Below are 18872 nucleotides of genomic sequence, written 5' to 3' on the forward strand. Positions count from 1 at the left end.
CTTTCACACTTCATCAGGAAGAGGCCGGAGCTTGTTCCGCGGAGGGTCCACTCACAATTTCCACAATTATGAGAGTTGACATCATGTATATGCGTAAGAGACACCGGCCAGGATTGCGGCTGCTTGGCCAACCACTCTTCTCGGGAGAGAAATGGCTTACGTTCTAACAGCTTCGTCGATGTCTGACCGTGTTTGAAAAATAGAGTAAAGAAAAAAGCAGGGCTTCTTTACTTCAACATGATGGATGTAGACGTAGATTTTATCAATTGCGTCCATTGACCCCTCGAGCCAGGACGACTGTAAACTTCACGTCACACACATTTTTTCCACTCCACGGATACCTCTGAATTTTGTCCTTATTGAGTAAAAAGTGCTCTACCAGATTATTTATCCACAACGCCAAAGGGTTGTCAGGATTATGTTGCTGCAGTTTAGGAACGTAGTCCCTGCGGCCGATTCATCACACTTGCAGGTTTTACCGTCTCCTTCCTTCTTCTCCCTTTTTTGTCCACATCCAACAACTACACAGGGATTTGGTAAGACCCCAGTTTGGCCCTAGCACAGTGCATATGGTGCAATGGTGGGGTGCATGGAGGGGAAACCAAGGGTACTTGGGACATTTACCAAGACCTGTTTTGGAGGGGTTCCCAGAACCCCCCGTTTTTTTTTTTTTGACATGTTACAGGCCTCAGTTGGAGTCAGAGCGGGACTCCTGGCCTTTATTGTTCCATTTTAGCTCCCTGGGAGCGGTGCGTTGTTTACGTATAGAGCTGTCTCTGGAAGGTGCCACTTAACTTAACTGGAAAATGGTCCACGTTAGCATGGAACTAAAACGTGGCCAGTTTTTCAAGTTATCCGCGAAGGAAATTTTTTGTCATACGTTATGTGGGTTTGCTGGGCAGGATGGGTCTTGTTCAAACAAGACAAGGCCTAACGAGATGAATGCAGTTTGATTTGATTAGACTAAACGAACAAGAAACCTCGTTTTTTTTTTGGTTATAGAGAAACTAGAGCATACCTGTGCAGGACTCTCGTATTTTGAACAGTCACTGTGCCTCTAATAGAGGAATCTGGAAACAGTTGACCTACTTAAGAGGAACAAATTTGGTTAGATCACATCAAAAGTATGCCAGCTTGGTGTTGTGGTGGTTTTTTCCAGCTCTGCACTAATGTTGGATGGTAAAAGTCACCCTGGAAATCTCAGCGTGAACAACAATAAGATGCTGTGATTACACCTTTGAACATCGATAATGATGATATAATAATTCTACCAATTCCACAATGCACAATATGTTTACATTTACATTTATCAGACACCCTTATCCAGGCAGACTTCAGTAGTTACAGGGACAGTCCCCCCTGGAGACACTCAGGCTTAAGTGTCTTTATCAGGGACACAATGGTAGTAAGTGGGGTTTGAACCTGTGACCTTGTGGTCTGCTGTTTCATAGACTATCATCCTGATGGGCCACCGTCATTACTGTCCCACCACCATTTCAAAAGCATGTGGGTGAACTTTCAGTCATGGAGAGGAAACTGTGTTTCCTGTGGTATGTTTGGACATTCCAGATTGTCATTTTTTTCTCGTTCCCCAAGGAAGGCTGATACGCAGTAGGCCGCCAACCTCAGAGCAGCTCGCTCATGTCAAATAGTCATAGTACAAATGGCTAGTTCTATAAGTGCATTTTACTTTCCCATTGACCCCCCTCCCATCAGCAGAGCTGTTCTGGGCCTCCTTAAAAGGATACGCAGCGGAAGTAGCGGTGGTGATGAATTACCGCAATAGTGGTGAGTGGTATTTAAGGGCTTTTATGGATCTTCCCGGAGACGTTCATACTCACATCAAGCAAGCTGTTTTGTGCTCACATAAACTACTGTCAGTGGACATGCGATACAAACCACCAACATTCATTCAGCTTTGAAGCATTCTGTGGAGGTCTGAACATATTTACTAGGCATTTACAATAGTGAGCATGTGTTAAAACCTGCTGAATATCTAACGTTGTGGCTTTAAATAGATGCTGCTTAAAAATACTCTATATCTCAATATAAGTGGACAACCCACATCTGCCAAATGTGACACTAACCAGGCACGCAAAGCCTGGATAGGGCTGTAAAGTCGGTGTCTCAAATGCACCATGCCCCTCAGCTCAGTATGAGCGAATCAGAAGTGAGAGTATCAGAACTATGCTGTCTGGGTGAGCAAATCCCCTCTTTTTAGACACAGTTCCAGCTGTGGAAGGCTTAAACCGAGGATCTTTTCCAGGCACATTTCCCATGGTGGGGGCTCCGTGAGCTTATGAGCTCATCTGAACGGTTGACTTTCTCCTGAGTCCTGAGATCCTTTTTTTTTTTTTGCCTCATTCATTTTGATGAGAGGTTTTTCTCTCAATGAAAGACACTCAAGAAGCTTATCCTGATATGTCATCCAGTCAACTGATGTCAAGAGTGAAATATCACAGGGCTCATGAGGAAGCATTAGGTCACTGATGACTTTGTTTTATAGTTTTAATTAAATGGTTGTATTACTATCTTTCCTGAATCGAGTCCAATTTCCTTATGCCTGTGAAGAATTCCTTTACCTAAAATTGGTGTGATCAGCAACATGATTAAATGCACAGATGTTTAATAAATAATTTGAGATTAATTTCTGTTCATTAAGACCAATGCACACATAGTTTGTGATCAGGTTACTGTATCCAAGCATCATGGGTACAAATGCAGCAGAAACTGCATGACTGTAGAATTTAGCATAGGGGTTTACAGCTTTATTATGACATTAATAGTGAGTTATTGCAGTTATTTTAAATAAGTAGACAATCGTGAGAATCCTGAGATTTGAAAAATTATGAATATTTAGAACTCCTGCAAGCAAATGAAGAAATCCTATTGCATCTTAGGGGTGTACAATATGTATTGTATAGAAAAACAGCTTGATTGTTCTTTTAACATTGACATTAAATATCAGCAATTATCCATGCATTTACTGTCACATGGAGCAGGACAGATTAATGCATGTCCACAATGTGAATGCATAGTGAGCCTAGAATTTGCTGTGAAAATAAAACTGATTAAAATGGCAGTCACTTCACTTTCAAAGTGCCCATGTAACAGTCAAACGGTCATGTAACAAAGTGCCCTTGTGACGATGCCAGAATGTGCACAAAACACATTCACAAGAGATATGATAAATTAATGGGCATTGCTATTTATTAGTAATTTCAGTAATTTCTTTCAAATTCATTAAAGATATCATTCGTTTCTGCACAGCCTTGTTGCATCTCTTTGCATGCAGGACACTTGGCACAGTCTCTCGCAGTTGTCAGGCGACACCACCATCAGGTCTAACGGTAGTGAAGTAGTCAAGTACATTCAATCAAACCTGACCTGTAAAGTCCCCCACCATGCAAATCAGTGTGGGAACTATGGACAGTCTTTACCCAACTGCTTAATGTTCACGGTGGGAATTTATATTGTGGGAAGGCAGCCAAGCCTCAGTTCACGATTTTAACAAAAATGCCCAGGAACAATAAGCCAGGGCTGAAAGAGCCCTGTCCTCCAATCCTGATCTGCCTTAGTCCCGTGGCAGTGGTCCATCATAATTGCAATTGTAACATTTCATTTTTCCGTAATGTTGTTACTGAAAGTGAATACTTGGGAAGCCGGATGTCACATGAATGGGCGGCCTTGTTGCCCTCAGCATCTCTCCAATTAGAATGCAAAGTTTTACGTTCTATACTGTAGGTTCTTTGTTTTACAGTGTGTTTGTGTGCAATAAACAGCCTTATTCAACATCAAAAGCCGTGTGTCGTAGCGTTTTAATTACGAAACGAGGGCTTTGCTGAAACCCGGGAAAGGAGGTGCTCTGCGGAGGCATGTGAGTCCTTGCGCACGCTTCCAGCCGGCGTGTTTAGCGCCGCGACTAACAAAGTTAAGGATGGCGTGGATGCTAGCAAAAAACGTCTTCAACCTTTCTGCTAAATAAGGCCACGTAGCTGTGCGCTAATGCAATAGCGATGGGTCAGCAGCACACACGAGGCCTTTTGTCTGTTTCCTCACGGCCGGCGGGTCGCGTGCAGCACTCCCACGGTAATCGCTACGTGATGTCAACAGCTAACGCGGTGAAGACCTTCCACTACAGCTGGACGTGTCTAAAATGTCGACTGGACCGGAGGTGGTTGCCAGGTCACCGACGGGAGGTTTTTTTATTTTTAGTATTGTTTCATAGCGTCCAAATGTTCTAACAATGATAGAAAAAGTTGAAAAAATCTACTGAATTTTAGCTATAGCGTTAGGTTACAACTGCATATAGGGTTGGGTTACATATGACAGCATATCTATCACATGATGACTTCACAAAAGATCTAAACAAGTGTGAGATTGTGTGTGTGTGTGTGTGTGTGTGTGTGTGTTTGTGTGTGTGTGAAAAGACGTGCAGATATGCAGAAAGCCTGACGAATTTACACGCTTACTGCTTCCAGGTGTTCCCGCAACCCTCAAACATCTCAAGCATTCTGCCTTTTCTCTGACGCGCCGCATTTGCTTCTCATTTTGCGTGGAATTTCACAGCGACGGCGCGATGGGGGATGAGGTCGGAGCCGACGTGGTTTCTATCTCTTGTGACCGGAGCGCTGGCCGCTGCTGGAATGCCGTGGGGGGATTTTTGGAGGCTCTCACCCAGCTATGCTCCTCCGGCCTTTCTTATGGGGAGGAGACGAAAAAACAAAAGGCCCTGCACACACCCCCCGCTTTTCAGCGTGAAATGCGGCTAGTGGGAACGGCGAGGATATCTCGACACGGTTTCACACGCAGCCTTCGCGCGTTTAGATGACGCCGTTGTATTCATTCACAGTGGCAGTTCAGCTACTGTTTTAGACATTCATCTTTTGTCAGATATTTAAATTGGCTCAATGAGGCATGGATGATTTGGGACCAAATGCTTCTGTTTTTTGGCCTCGTATTACAGAACACCACACAGTCCAACAGTAGGCGTGGAAAAGCAAATTTGTCTGGTGAACAGGTGCACACAGCTACCGAGGGTTATGGAATCTACTTCAGTTATATAGCGATAGAGACAGAAAAAAAATTGACTTATGGGTTTGTTTCTGTGTGAAATACAACATTCTTTATGAACTAATAATCACAATTGTCGTAAAAAAACATCAAACAAACCAAGATTATACCTTTTTATACCATTTAAGAGTTTCCCCATCAAAACAAGCAGGTATTTTCGGAATTAATTGACATGCTGAAACAAGTCAATGCGGGCAACCATATACAGACTGAAATCCTGGCCCTGCTCTTCTTGTAGCGAATCTTGTGCCTGGAAAGTTCACGGGCCGTGACTGGGAGCTGACCAGGACGTGAGAGCTGCAGGACGGCGTCACCTTCACAGCACAAAACCCGTCACTTGCTTAGTTTGTATTTCAGGATTTACAGAAAAAAACAGATTTGAAGAAGGAAGTCCTGCTTGCTGGTTATCTCACCTTATTGATGTTTTTCTATTAGCAGCATTTATAAAAATGTGCCCAATGTAAACCCACTCCTTCCTCACAATTGTCCATGACCATCAGTGGGCCTGAAAAGTGTTAAACTGCGTAAATAGGAATTGGGTTCCACTATTCTTGACAAGCAGGACTTCCTGAAATATTAAACAAACTGAACAATCTGGCAACAATGAGTGCAAGGTACCATCTCCTTTATTGTTCCTGTGCCGCTGCCGCCCCCCCCCCTCCCTGGTTACACCTGGTTAATGGTGTCATCAGGACATCACTATATACTGGATATCAATTTTGGTAATTTTGTAATGAATTTTCTGTCTCTCTTTTCCCTTAGAGCGACAGGCTTTTGATCAAAGGTGGCAAGATTGTGAACGATGATCAGTCATTCCATGCTGACATCTACATGGAAGATGGGGTCATCAAGTATGTCTCAGTAGTGTCTCAGTCATGTCACCTGCAGTATTACCCTGTAATAATGACACAGGCCAACTGTCCCTGTCCCTCTGCCCTCCAACCAGGCAAATTGGAGAGAATCTAATTGTTCCAGGCGGGGTAAAGATTATTGAGGCTCATGGAAGGATGGTAATGCCCGGTGGCATAGATGTGCACACACGCTTCCAGATGCCCGACCGGGGCATGACGGCAGCTGATGACTTCTATCAAGGAACCCGCGCTGCCCTGGCAGGGGGTACCACCATGATCAGTACGTATCACTGTGACTTTGAAATTTGGATAATGATTAATAGTTCTCATTTGTGGCCGATGGTGAAATTTTTAATTTATTTGCAAACTCAGGTATTCTTTGTTCTTTGTGTCAACCATGCTTTATCATAGCAACATAATAACTTCCAAACCCTCCCAGGACCTTATCAAGCATGTCAATGCAGTAAAGATGCACAATTTAAAAAAATAATGTGCTTCATTAAACTATAAAACATTGAAAACCAGACAGTTATCATTCAGTTTTAAGTGTTTCAGAGTGTGTTCTTGTAATAACATTTTTAAAAAGCAGCATATTTTTTATGTTTTAACCCAAAGATGGACCCAAACTCCAGGCCTGTAGCATAGATGTGGTCTGATCATAGCATCACATTCCACAATGTATCACAATGCAAACGTACAAAGTCTATTAGATATATTAAGCTTTCTCAGCTTGCAAATAATGTAAATTGCCATTTTTATTTGGTCATGCCCTCTAGTACCCTCCTTCCCCACCCCGTACAGTACAGGGTCTGGCGGTGTGCGATGTTGTGGTATGCGGCACAGACAGATGTCTTGACCGCGTGGAGTGTGAAATCCTGGAAAGAGAGGCCAGCTGACAGAAGCGTAGACTCAACAGTGTAAAGCGCTCATTCCACCAGGACTGGGAGTGTCACATCAGGCATCTGTGCTATGCAACCAAAGAACTGCAGCAAGCAGAAATAGACATGCTTTGGTTATTAGATAATTCAGGATGAGCGTAAGTCTCATGATTCTTCACATGGATCATTTAGAATTGTTGACCTTGTTGACTGAGGCACTTTGAGGTTCAAAAATTATCTCTTTTAATTCACTATGAAAAGTGCTCATTGTATGCAGAAACGATAAATTCTGTGTCTGTGCGTGTCTGTACATGTGTGTAGTCGACCATGTTGTCCCGGAGCCTGGTTCCAGTCTGGTGGCAGCTTTCAACCAGTGGAGGGAATGGGCAGACAGCAAGTCCTGCTGTGACTACTCGCTGCATGTGGACATCACCGAGTGGCATCAGGGGATACAGGAAGAGATGGATGCCCTGGTCAAGGACCACGGTATGCACTAGGAGCTCATTTTAGTGACTAGGAGCTCATTTTAGGAGCACCGAAGAAAGACATGGATCCTGTTCCCATAGTTCATAATTCAACACCTGCAGACATTATGACACATGACCACAAACATGCTGTGATATGCAAGTTAGCATTGTACAACAGTAATCATATTATAGTAACTATAATAAAACTATTTGTCACTACCAATCATTTCACCATTGAAATATGAAAACATAATCTGTGTAGATAACATTCAAGAAAAACTTGAATGCATTCAAGAATGCAAAACTTTTGATGCATTGAGTCCTTATGTATTTATGCATTCTAATCTGTAGATTAGAAAGATCATAAAACAGATCTATTATAGACAACAACTGATTTAGAGTAAACCTTTTAAAAGAACCATCAGGCAGTAAACATTGTTTTCTACTTCTACTGAATTACACACTTGGCGGGTCTCTGTGGCATTCATGAAGCTGGACGTCTGGCAGTAGACTGTTCATGACCCAGCAGGATGTGTACTGAATATCAAATTCAGTTTTTTGCTGCCTCTGACGGATTACATTGTCTTTCTTGGGTCGATAGTAGTTCAGTTGTCTTCTTTTCACATGTCTGTGGGCTCCCTGTGTTCTAATAAAAGTCCTTTCTTCAGGCGTCAACTCTTTCCTGGTCTACTTGGCCTACAAGGATGTTTTCCAGCTCAACGATTCCCAGGTAATTCATTACAATGCCATAAACATATGTATGAATAGAAGCATTAATCCTTTAAATTAAAAGCATAAGATTTGTCAGCCATTGTTTTGTTTTCATGCATGTTTGTTCTGAGACATTGCTCTCGTAATTTGAGTGTGTAAAGAACATCCATTCTTAAATTATTTTTTCCCCCTTTGTCTATTTGGCCAATTGAAAGGCGCTCTGATGAGTTTTCCATGCGCCAGGGTGCTTTTAGCATCTACCGCTGAAACTCATGCCGGGAATACTCATGCCTGCAGCGTTTTATTTCAGAGACCCTGTTTCCTGCAGCTGTACACATGTGCTGCTTGTATTACAATTTATTGAGTCAGACAGCTGTATATGTTCTAATCCATTTCTGAGATGTCCTATATCATTCTCCATGTCATCTTAACAGCCTGTTAGGTAACACTTAAATTAATGTTTTTGTGCCACCATAGAGTGTAGCGCCGCAAGAGTGTCTTTTCGTCTTACTACATACTACAGGAAGAGCTCCATGACTTTGTGCCTGCAACCGCAGCATGTCAGTGCCAGTATTTCATGGTGTAACACAATCTCAAGTGTATTATTATGATTATGGCATATTTGAGCTGTTAATATTTATTCATGGCTGCTGTGATATTTGAAGAACCAGTGTTCTTCGATCGAAATACCAGGCGTGGGCCACCAGTGGTATAATTTAGAATAAAAATATAAAAATGCTGCATCTGGATCTTTTGTAGATGTATGAAGTGTTTGGCGTGATCAGAGACATGGGAGCCATAGCCCAGGTTCATGCAGAGAATGGTGACATTATTGCAGAGGTAAATCTGAATTTTTTTTATTCTCTCACAGAGATGATTTATTGATCATTGAGTGTTACCTTCTTGGTTTGCAGGAGCAGAGGCGTATTCTGGAGCTGGGAATCACCGGACCCGAGGGACATGTGTTGAGCCGCCCTGAGGAGGTACATCTGTCACAGCATTTACGCAGTTGTTAAAAACACAGGTCATGTTTGCCATTGTTGAGCAAGTCCCCTATCGATCACCCCTATAAGCTATTTTTACCCTAGTGCACATATGTCAAAGTCAAGGCCCGCGAGAGGGTTTTTTCTGGCCCCCGGGATTATATAACTTTATTATTAGAACTGGCCCGCAGGTTACTGCACACCAGCAGCATCCAGGTACTTTACACGCGCCAACGCACTACATTTCCCACAATTCAGCGGTGGCGCTCCGAGCGGGAGGCCACTTCCTTTCATTATTCATCAGCGGGTATTAGCATCACTTCAAAAGTCAACTTTCAGATAGCCTTCCCTTAAAAAATGGCAAAACGGAAGGTGGACACTGAGAACCGGACTTTTAAAAACAAGGTGGGAGTCGGAGTACATGTTCACGGAGGTAGCTGGAAAACCTGTGTGTCTTTTGTGTGGAGAAAGTGTGGCGGTGATGAAAGAGTTTAATCTGAGACGGCATCATGAGACAAAACATGCCAGAGCCTGGCCCCGAACATTGATGAACTTGTTGAAAAGATGAGACACCACCAAGTATCAACCACAGATTCAAAAAAGTGAACATTACTGTGCAATGACGTATTTAGAGTTTTTACACAGTTAAAGTTTAAAAGTGAAATATTTGTTTTCACACCACATGTGACTTTTCCTTGAAGAAAAAAATGTTTCATGGTAATAGATTTTTGCACTTTTTTATTGTATTTCAATCCAATTTGTTTTAAAAATATTTCAGTTGAGTGAATTATTTATTTATGTGAAGTAAATTTAGGCAATTTTTGCTATTTCCCTGAGAAGTAATACTGATGGTGCCTTCATTCATTTAATGTTCATGTTTTGGGGATTTTTACATAAAGCTTTTGTCCCTGTTGAAAATTAAAATTTACTGACAAAGCCATAAGAAATTATGTATTTATTTATTTGATCATATAGTAATATATTTTTAGGTTTTCAGACTGTTTAATGGGGATCACTAGACTATATGCGGTCATTTTATTTTTTTTCAATGAACTTTCGATCAGTCCAAGCCCTTGGCTTGTTCCTAAATTTTTCATTTGGCCCCCTGTCCATTTGACTTTGACACCCCTGCCCTAGTGGCTCATGAGTACTTTGACATGCGGAGAGGATGAAACAAGCAAAAAATAAAAATATATATAACAAAACCAAAATTCTAGTCTGAGCCACCGCATATAAATCATGATGCCCTGCAAAATTCACTATATACAGTCTAGTTGCTGACAAGCAAGCAAAAAGTCATAATAATTCAATCTAGTGGGGTATTTTTGCTGTCCATGATGTAAGGCCGGGGTTACCCTGGACCACTAGGGGGTACCCGGTCTTAATCATCTTCATCAGTTTCAGAATTAACCTGTGTCAGGGATTATTGAAGGTTCCGGATGTGTATTTTGTGCTACCTGACGTAGAGCTTCATCATTTTCGGTTGTATTTGCGTGTGTTTGGTCATCACACCTTTTTCATTTGTGTTATTAAAACTGACGTTGTTATCTCGATGTCAAGCACCTCTGTCTCTTCCCAACACCAACATGGCATTTAGCATATGTTTGATTAATACATTTAATTGACCAAACATATGATTACTTATAATGGTAAAATCTTGTGTGAAGGTTTATATGAGATCCCAAACCCCACATAAATTAGAGGGTAAATAGTCATTACAATAACTGTTCTAATAACTATAACCAAAAACTATAGTAATCAAGAATAGTTCCGCCTTCACTTTTAAAAACCAGCTAACATGAAAACAGTTCTCTAGCAATCTCAAGACTGGATTACTGCAACTCCCTTCTAGCTGGTCTACCTCTATGTACCATCTGACCTCTACAACTCATACAAAATGCAGCAGCACGACTGATCTTCAACCTTCCCAAATTCTCCCACACAACCCCTCTGCTACGTTCCCTCCACTGGCTCCCAGTAGCTGCACACATCAGGTTCAAAATACTGATGCTGGCCTACAAAGCCAAACATGGAGTAGCACCATCCTACCTCACAGCCCTTATTACACCTCGCACTGCACCTCGCATACTCCGAGCCTCCAGGAAAACATTCATCTAGACTCTTCTCCGTCTTGACCCCTCGGTGGTGGAATGAACTTCCCCTCGAGGTCAGAACAGCTCAGTCACTGAGTACTTTCAAATGACAGATCAAGACCTTCCTCTTTAAAGAATTTAGATTCTTTAGATTAACTTGTAACCTTATTGTCGAACTTGTGTACAGAATCTACAACAGAGGGAATAAAAAGATTGTATTCATAGTTGGGGTCCTAGTGAACCGGAATTGATCTCTTCATCAATGGTAACTTGAAAGCACGTCTGCCAAATGCCGTAAATGTAAATGTAAAACTAAATGTAATGTAAATGCAAATCACAATGCAACCATGCCAGACCATGAAATTACTTTCACAGACATATAGAATGATTGTTAGAAATTGCAATCACTTGATATCCTTTTTTAATAATGACAGTATTGCCAAGGCACTTTATTTTAGGAAAAATGGCTCAAATTTGTGGTCTATATTTAGAAATGTGTCTGCTCTGCCAAGAAGTTCATCACTGTTTTTGGCATAGTTATCAGCGTTGCCATGTAAGTTGCAAATTCAAGGGGGTCTTTGAAGTGTGTTTAACTCTGCCCTCCGAACTACAAAGAAGCCGACATCAATTCACCACTCGCACAATCATAACCCACACTGGCCAATCTTCCACAGGTGGAGGCGGAGGCCGTCAACCGTTCCATTACCGTGGCCAACCAGACCAACTGCCCTCTCTACGTCACCAAGGTGATGAGCAAGAGCGCTGCGGACGTCATCGCCCAGGCCAGAAAAAAAGGTCTCATGTTCCAGAGGAATGAGTAGCATATTGCCGATGCTTCCAGAACTAATTGTTTTGGTGACTTAATGGAGAGATACTTAAAATATTGAGATAATAGTCACATTGGGGATAATTGATGGTTTCTTTGTATGTGACAATTGACGGTGGGCACTGAGGATATTTCTCTGTCTGTGAAGGTACCGTTGTGTATGGGGAGCCAATCTCTGCCAGCCTTGGCACGGACGGAACTCACTACTGGAGCAAAAACTGGGCCAAAGCCGCGGCCTACGTCACGTCGCCACCCCTCAGCCCGGATCCCACCACCCCGGACTATCTCAGCTCTCTGCTGTCCTGGTGAGCTGTATCTCCAAACTGACAGTCAACACCTTTATTAATATCTCTGTCTGTCTATATTATAATATTTAGTCTGTTTTAATGCATTGTTGTATCTCTTCTTACTAGTGGTGACCTGCAGGTAACTGGTAGTGGCCACTGCACCTTTAACACCTCCCAGCGTGCGGTTGGCAAAGACAACTTCACGCTCATCCCAGAGGGCACCAATGGAACTGAGGAGCGACTCTCCGTCATCTGGGACAAGTGTGTGGTGAGTTGGTCACATATGCAGGACATATCATCAAAGAAGAAATAAACAGCTTCCCACTGCTCCCAACATTGTCCATGAAAAATGTCATCATCTGTTTGTCCAGGTTTCAGGGAAGATGGACGAGAACCAGTTTGTTGCGGTCACCAGTACCAATGCTGCCAAGGTCTTCAACCTGTATCCCCGTAAGGGCCGCATTGCTGTGGGCTCGGATGCTGACCTGTTGCTCTGGGACCCAGATATCACCAAAATCATCACTGCAAAGAGCCACAACTCGGTGAGATCTATATGCAGACTGGCTGCTTTGTTTGGTGTGGTTCCTTGAAATGACCAGTTACCTTTTTGATAATCAAGGTTAAGCACAATAACGGTGACAGAGTTCAGCCCTTGTGAGTCTGAAGCCCTCTGCAGGACTGGAGGTGTAGGTCAGGCATAGTTTCTGCATAAAGACAACTTTTGGGTGCCCGAATCAAGCTGTAATTATGTATAAAGTTTGGTTGAGGATGCCACATTTGAAGAAACGTGAAAATGATCTAATTTTGATGAAATTAAAGGATAGAATTCTGGTCACCATCAGTCCTCAGTACTGCTCAGCACTGCGCTCTGTCTGGCAGTCACCAGGCCAGGTTTACGTCCATTTTTTCCATTTGTTTAATTTGATGAGCTCATGTGGGCCGACATTTCCCATGATTAAGTCAGCAGCTCATCAGAATGATCCATTGTGCTTTTCAGACTCTGCTGTTGCTGTCAGTGATCTGTTTGTTTGGAAAGTCAGCAGCACTCTCTATGGTTACTGAACTCGCCTGGAAACCGCCTGGAGGGCTCAAATCAAATGTGGGAAGAGTGTGTTATCGCAGTTTCTGCCGAGTTAGTGGGAGGCCGACGTGCAGCAGGTCAAAATGGATTTTGGTTGGCTGATGTGTCTCTCTGGCCTGTGTAGGCGGCAGAGTACAACATCTTTGAAGGCATAGAGGTTCGTGGCGCCCCTTTGGTGGTCATCAGCCAGGGCAAGATTGTGCTGGAGGAGGGAAACCTCCACACCACCGAGGGATCTGGCCGCTATATCAGCCGCAAGCCCTTTCCAGACTACGTCTACAAGAGGATAAAGGCTCGCAGCAGGGTGAGACTCAGACACTGTGTTTATGAAGTCATGTTTATTCTTGTATGTGTTCATATGTGAGTATGTAATTGCGCTATTATACAGCGCTGAGACTAGAGCAACTAAACGGCGTCACTGTTCAGAACTAAATACCTGCAAACAAGTCATCTTTCATTTTTCTTCTAGACATAACACATTTTGCCAGACGTGATGTTTCATACTGATTGTTTTAATTAGTTTTGAAAAAAGGGTGGTGGCTTTATATAACTATTGTACACACACACGATAAGGCTGCCTGTATGTAGATGGTAGATGAGTGTGAATCGTTTTTGATCGTAAGGCTGGCCCCCAATCTTTATACAGCTTGCCGAACTGCAGGGAGTCCCACGTGGGCTGTACGACGGGCCAGTGTGTGAGGTGACCGTGACTCCTAAAGTCATGACCCCCATTACCTCCAACAAGACCTCCCCGGCGAAACAGGCTCCTCAGCCTGTCCGTAACCTCCACCAGTCTGGATTCAGCCTGTCTGGTCAGTATAACACTACCTAATTCAACATAGAAGCATTTGATTTGAGGAATAGAAACTATGGCTGCATTTTTTATGCAGTAAAAAACTTTCACCAGTGCATGATGTTCCCTCTTCATATTGTAGACCTAACGTCTTCACAAAATGGTTAAGATAAACCCTGCTGTTCCACATCTCTTCTCTTTCAGGTGCTCAGGTTGATGACAATGTTCCTCGCCGCACCTCCCAGCGCATTGTGGCGCCCCCTGGTGGCAGGGCCAACATCACCAGTCTCGGTTAATGCTTCTGAAGTTCATTGTCTCAGAGGAGAGGAGGAGTGAGGGGTGGTGACAGGTGGTAGTAGAAGCCCCTGGCAGCTGTTACTTTCGTCACCAGACCCTTTGGAGCTGCACTTCCTGGCTTTCCTGCAAGCACAACCTTCCATCTGCCAGCCCCAGAAGAAAATACACACCATCGTGACCCCTCCCCGTCTCCTCTGAACATTCATCTCATTTCCATCCACCAATCAATTGCAGTCCATCTGTCCATTGCATTTCAGCAGACACTGGTTTATATTAATCTTTCACTACTCAAATGCATATTCACACTGTGGTTTTATGATGTGCATCCTTTAAGCTCTTTTTTTTTTTTTTCTTCAGAGGAAGTCAAGTGAATTGTGTTATTGATTGTTTGCTGCCATCACTGGGAGGCAGCAGTATGCTAGTAGTGGTTACTTTTTGAGTGATTAACTATTGTGTGTGGGGAACAAGCATGCATTGCCTATATAGATACAGCACCAAAAAGAAAATGACCGTTTTTCCTCCCCTTTTTTCAAAATGGACCAAAATCCCCAAACGCACCTTTTTCATGTTCTGAGTTGTTCACCAGAGTGGTATTGTTCTTACAACGAGTTATGCCTTGTGATAAATGACTGCTGTTTTTGCCCTGCCATGCTTGGGCAGCACCAATTCTCATAGGTAAAATATAGGAATGTGCTGTCCAGACGTAAATATCATGTCTCAACTCTGGCATATATTTTAAGAGACATATATTTCTTTATGAAATCATGGCTATTTGTTGTTACTGTAGATATTGAAGAAATATATGCCCCATTTGTAATGGCCAATTTTGCATAATTTACATAATGTATGAAAAATAACATGAAGGCTGAAACAATAGACACAACGCAGTATGGGTTGTAAAACGATAGTATGAATGCACCATGAACTTGCTAATCGGTTAATTTTTTGATTATTTGCTTGCAGACACTGGATGATACTGTGGTAATGGCATAATCAAACGCATTTGTTTCCATACAGCCCCAATACTAAATTACCCTTCTGATCTAATCACTGTAATACAATCTCGTGTCTGGTCACTAATTTGACAAATAATTCCTTGAAAAAGCATTTTTAGAGACCCAACTGGTTGGCTGTGGTAGAGTTTTAGCCTCGTCCATCTCTGTGTGTTTCAGTGTCAGTGTTCCCTATGCTGCGAGGTTTTTTCAAGTGTTATGATTTGTACGGATTGTGGTTCCTCCTAGAAAATGATTGACAGGATGGCTGGAACAGACATATTGCATCATTGAGTTGAGCAGGGATACTACTGTATTGACTTGGTGTCCATGATTTTTTTTTCAGGTCTTTAAAAAAACATGGAAAGCAGCTTCTTTGTAGGAACTCATGTTGACAGTTTATGTCATTTTGGTTTAACCCAGGAAAAATCTATAAAGGCCTGAATACTTTTGAAGTATCTCTTCATCCTTCCTCTGCTTCACAAAATGCACTTTTTTCATTTGCACTATTACCCAAGTTCACCATGTCTTTTTGTTTATCAAAACCCACTAGTGGTCACAAAAATGTAAGGGTTACAATAAACGAATCATCTTTGCAGTGATGAGTAGCACAAGATACACCGTAGCCATGAAGAATACTGTTTAAATGACACCTACTGTCTTAAAGGGGTTGCCAAGGCAACTGCCCCTGGATGTTGATTGGCTTTGAATGCAAAACTTGGACAGGACGTTACCTCTGGCGACCTCTCACTATTGGGTGCTAGCAAAGACTTCCCCTTTTGCTGAAATTACCGCCAATTAGCTATTCGGGTATAATTCTCCAGTGTTTTTTTAACTATGAACAATATTATAGCAAACGTTCATTTGTCTACATTAAACTGCAGCAGAGCATCATCTGGCATGTTTAGAGCTCACCCTGTGCAGACGGTCTTAAGATGTACATTTTATTTTCTGTCTTTATTATTGTTCCCTCTATAAATTGTACACTGCTGTTGCTTACCGTCCCTATAAACGTACTGTTACGTGACTGAATGGCGTTTATACAGTGTAGACATGCTGGGTGCTCTTCCCTCATGCCGTTTCCGTAGCTATACCTGCATCCGCAGGACGACACTCGATGAAAACCCCACATTCACATCCCAGCCCTGCCTTCTTGTTTTTTCGGGGAGGAGGGGGATTTTAATTTTTATAATACTCTTGTTGTGTCCCCTTTGCCATCCATTGTTAAAAGTTTTACTGTCAACTGGTGTCTTGTTTTGTAGGCTGTTCCAAAAAAAGCTTTGGATTCTGTAGGTGTTAATGAAATGATTTTAAGTATTAAAAAAATGGAACACAAGAACGTCTGTGAACATTTCTTGCTTGTTGATCTCTTCAGAATAATAATTATTTGTTCGTATTATTTGAGGTACTAACTGAGGTACTAACTCCATCTTATCCACCAGTCACTCTCACTTTATTATAGTCATACATTCAGCACAAAAATAAATAATTAACCAAACCTGATTATAACCTCCTTCCACTCATCCTTCTATCTTAGTTTTCCCTCCTAACGCAAGCAAGGTTAGTTCACAAACCTTCCTTTTTTAGGTTCTGTTTGTAATACATAGGTGTGCAACTGAACACGTGTGCCACCTCACATTTCTCCAGGCTCACTTGATTGGCCAATGCAGGAGAAATCATAACATAAGGTCTGAGTTATAATAGAAAGATGTCTTATTTTATTTCCTGCCTTCCTTAATATGGTGCAACGCCTTAGATTCACTTGAACACCAGAGGGCAATGTCCTGCCACAAATGAAGCTATATCTTCTCTGCAGAATGCGGTAAAGTTTGTGTTGGCTAACTAAATTATAGCAGTTTATTAACTTTCCTAAACTTTGACATAATTGCTATTCATCATGTTGCACAATTAAGACACGGCAGGTCGTTGTGTGGGTTTAGAGGCCCCCTTATTGCTTGGAAATGAGGCAAAGAAGCAGAAGGACCGTTCTTTTCACCCACACAGCAGAATAATTCAACTTCAAGTCTGGGAATATCAATTAGACAGCATCACACCAGCACCTTCCTACACGTGAGACGTGTCAGCCATCACTGCTGGATCCACCCATTCTAAATAACCGGTGGAGATTACGGTAATGATACGCTGCCCAATTCTGAACACCGCCTTTTTTCATTTGTCTGTGAATTTTAATCTGAGAAAGTGGGTGCACGAACTACCTCTTTTGTCAGAAAGAAATACATAAGAAGGTCAGCTGAGGTGATATAGGGTGGGTAACACACTAGCCTATGAACCAGAAGACCCAGGTTCAAATCCCGCTTACTACCATTGTGTCCCTGAGCAAGACACTTAACCCAAAGTTGCTCCAGGGGGGGACTGTCCCTGTAACTACTGACTGTAATTCGCTCTGGATAAGGGCGTCTGATATGTAAATGCCACATACAGAAAGTGTTCACAGTGCATCAATTTTTCCACATTTTGTTATGTTACAGCTTTATTCCAAAATTGATAAAATAATTTTTTTTCACCAGACTTTTGATCTTCATGGCAAAATCTGTGAATACTTACATACATTTGATTTCTCAGTTTCGCCAAAACCTTAAGTAAACATTTTTCACACACTGGGGTGTTGGGTATATAATTTTGAGGAAAATATTTATTTAATCATTATTTGGAATGAGACTGCTGTGAATAGTTTCTGGACGCACCATATATACTAAAACACAAAACATTTATATATATTACACCCAAAAACTCATGCATCAAAATGGCACATAAATGTTGTGTAAGAGACAGCGACTGTTTGATTGACTGATTAATTGATCGTAATAGCTTGCGCCCATGGCTGATGTCATTAAAGAAGGTCAGACCACAAGCAAATGACTCCTTATCCCATTATCTCACATTAATAACAGCATTTCGTATTGGCAGATTAACTGTGGTTCAGCAGCAGAGTTCTCAAATGAACAGAAGAAAGTGGTCTAAGGAAACTAAATCTGGATATTCCTGCTTTTTTTTATTCATTTGCAATGTGTCAGAAGGCACAATGCATCATGGTGTCTTGTGTATTGGGCCATGTAGCTTCAGAACTGACTTCATAGGCAAGTGTTACCCACTAGGCTACTTCCACCGGTCAGTTGCCCGATAGCAGTGCCTTCATTCAGCAGAGCGATGTGCTTTGCTATGCGGCAAAAATGGTTCAAGATGGGTTGAGGAATACCGCAGCAAGTTCAAGGCGTTGACTTTGGCTCCCAATTTCTCCCGATCGCAATACAATCGAGCCTCCTAGGTATGTGCTGGAAAAACAAGTTTAATCCATGAAGGCATCAAATCTCGATTTACGGGACTTAAAGGATTTACAACTGATGGCTTGGTGCCAGATTCCACAGCATACCTTCAAAGGTCTGTTGGAGTCCATGCTTTGACGTGTCAGGGCTGTTTTTGTGTGAAAAGGGAATCCTGCTCGATAATGTCACACACAGCTGAATCAGTAGAAATTCCACAAGGTGACACTTACATCACTTTTTATTGACACAGACATTG

General features: G+C 42.2%; 1 protein-coding gene across 1 annotated transcript in view; it reads left to right on the forward strand.

Annotated features, from left to right (window-relative positions):
* The window catches only part of dpysl2a (dihydropyrimidinase like 2a), a 19173-nt gene extending 2505 nt beyond the window's left edge, over positions 1-16668 (forward strand). The window contains exons 2-14 of the mRNA XM_028995687.1: positions 5836-5924; positions 6020-6204; positions 7124-7288; positions 7938-7999; positions 8740-8820; positions 8895-8963; positions 11731-11851; positions 12031-12187; positions 12296-12437; positions 12541-12711; positions 13375-13554; positions 13897-14062; positions 14248-16668. Coding sequence (XP_028851520.1) covers positions 5836-5924; positions 6020-6204; positions 7124-7288; positions 7938-7999; positions 8740-8820; positions 8895-8963; positions 11731-11851; positions 12031-12187; positions 12296-12437; positions 12541-12711; positions 13375-13554; positions 13897-14062; positions 14248-14339 — 1680 coding nt within the window. The 3' untranslated portion in view covers positions 14340-16668. The remainder of the gene's footprint in view (positions 1-5835; positions 5925-6019; positions 6205-7123; positions 7289-7937; positions 8000-8739; positions 8821-8894; positions 8964-11730; positions 11852-12030; positions 12188-12295; positions 12438-12540; positions 12712-13374; positions 13555-13896; positions 14063-14247) is intronic.
* Positions 16669-18872: the final 2204 nt, after the last annotated feature.

The sequence above is a fragment of the Denticeps clupeoides genome, chromosome 11 (assembly GCF_900700375.1).
Source record: "Denticeps clupeoides chromosome 11, fDenClu1.1, whole genome shotgun sequence".
Taxonomy (NCBI): domain Eukaryota; kingdom Metazoa; phylum Chordata; class Actinopteri; order Clupeiformes; family Denticipitidae; genus Denticeps; species Denticeps clupeoides.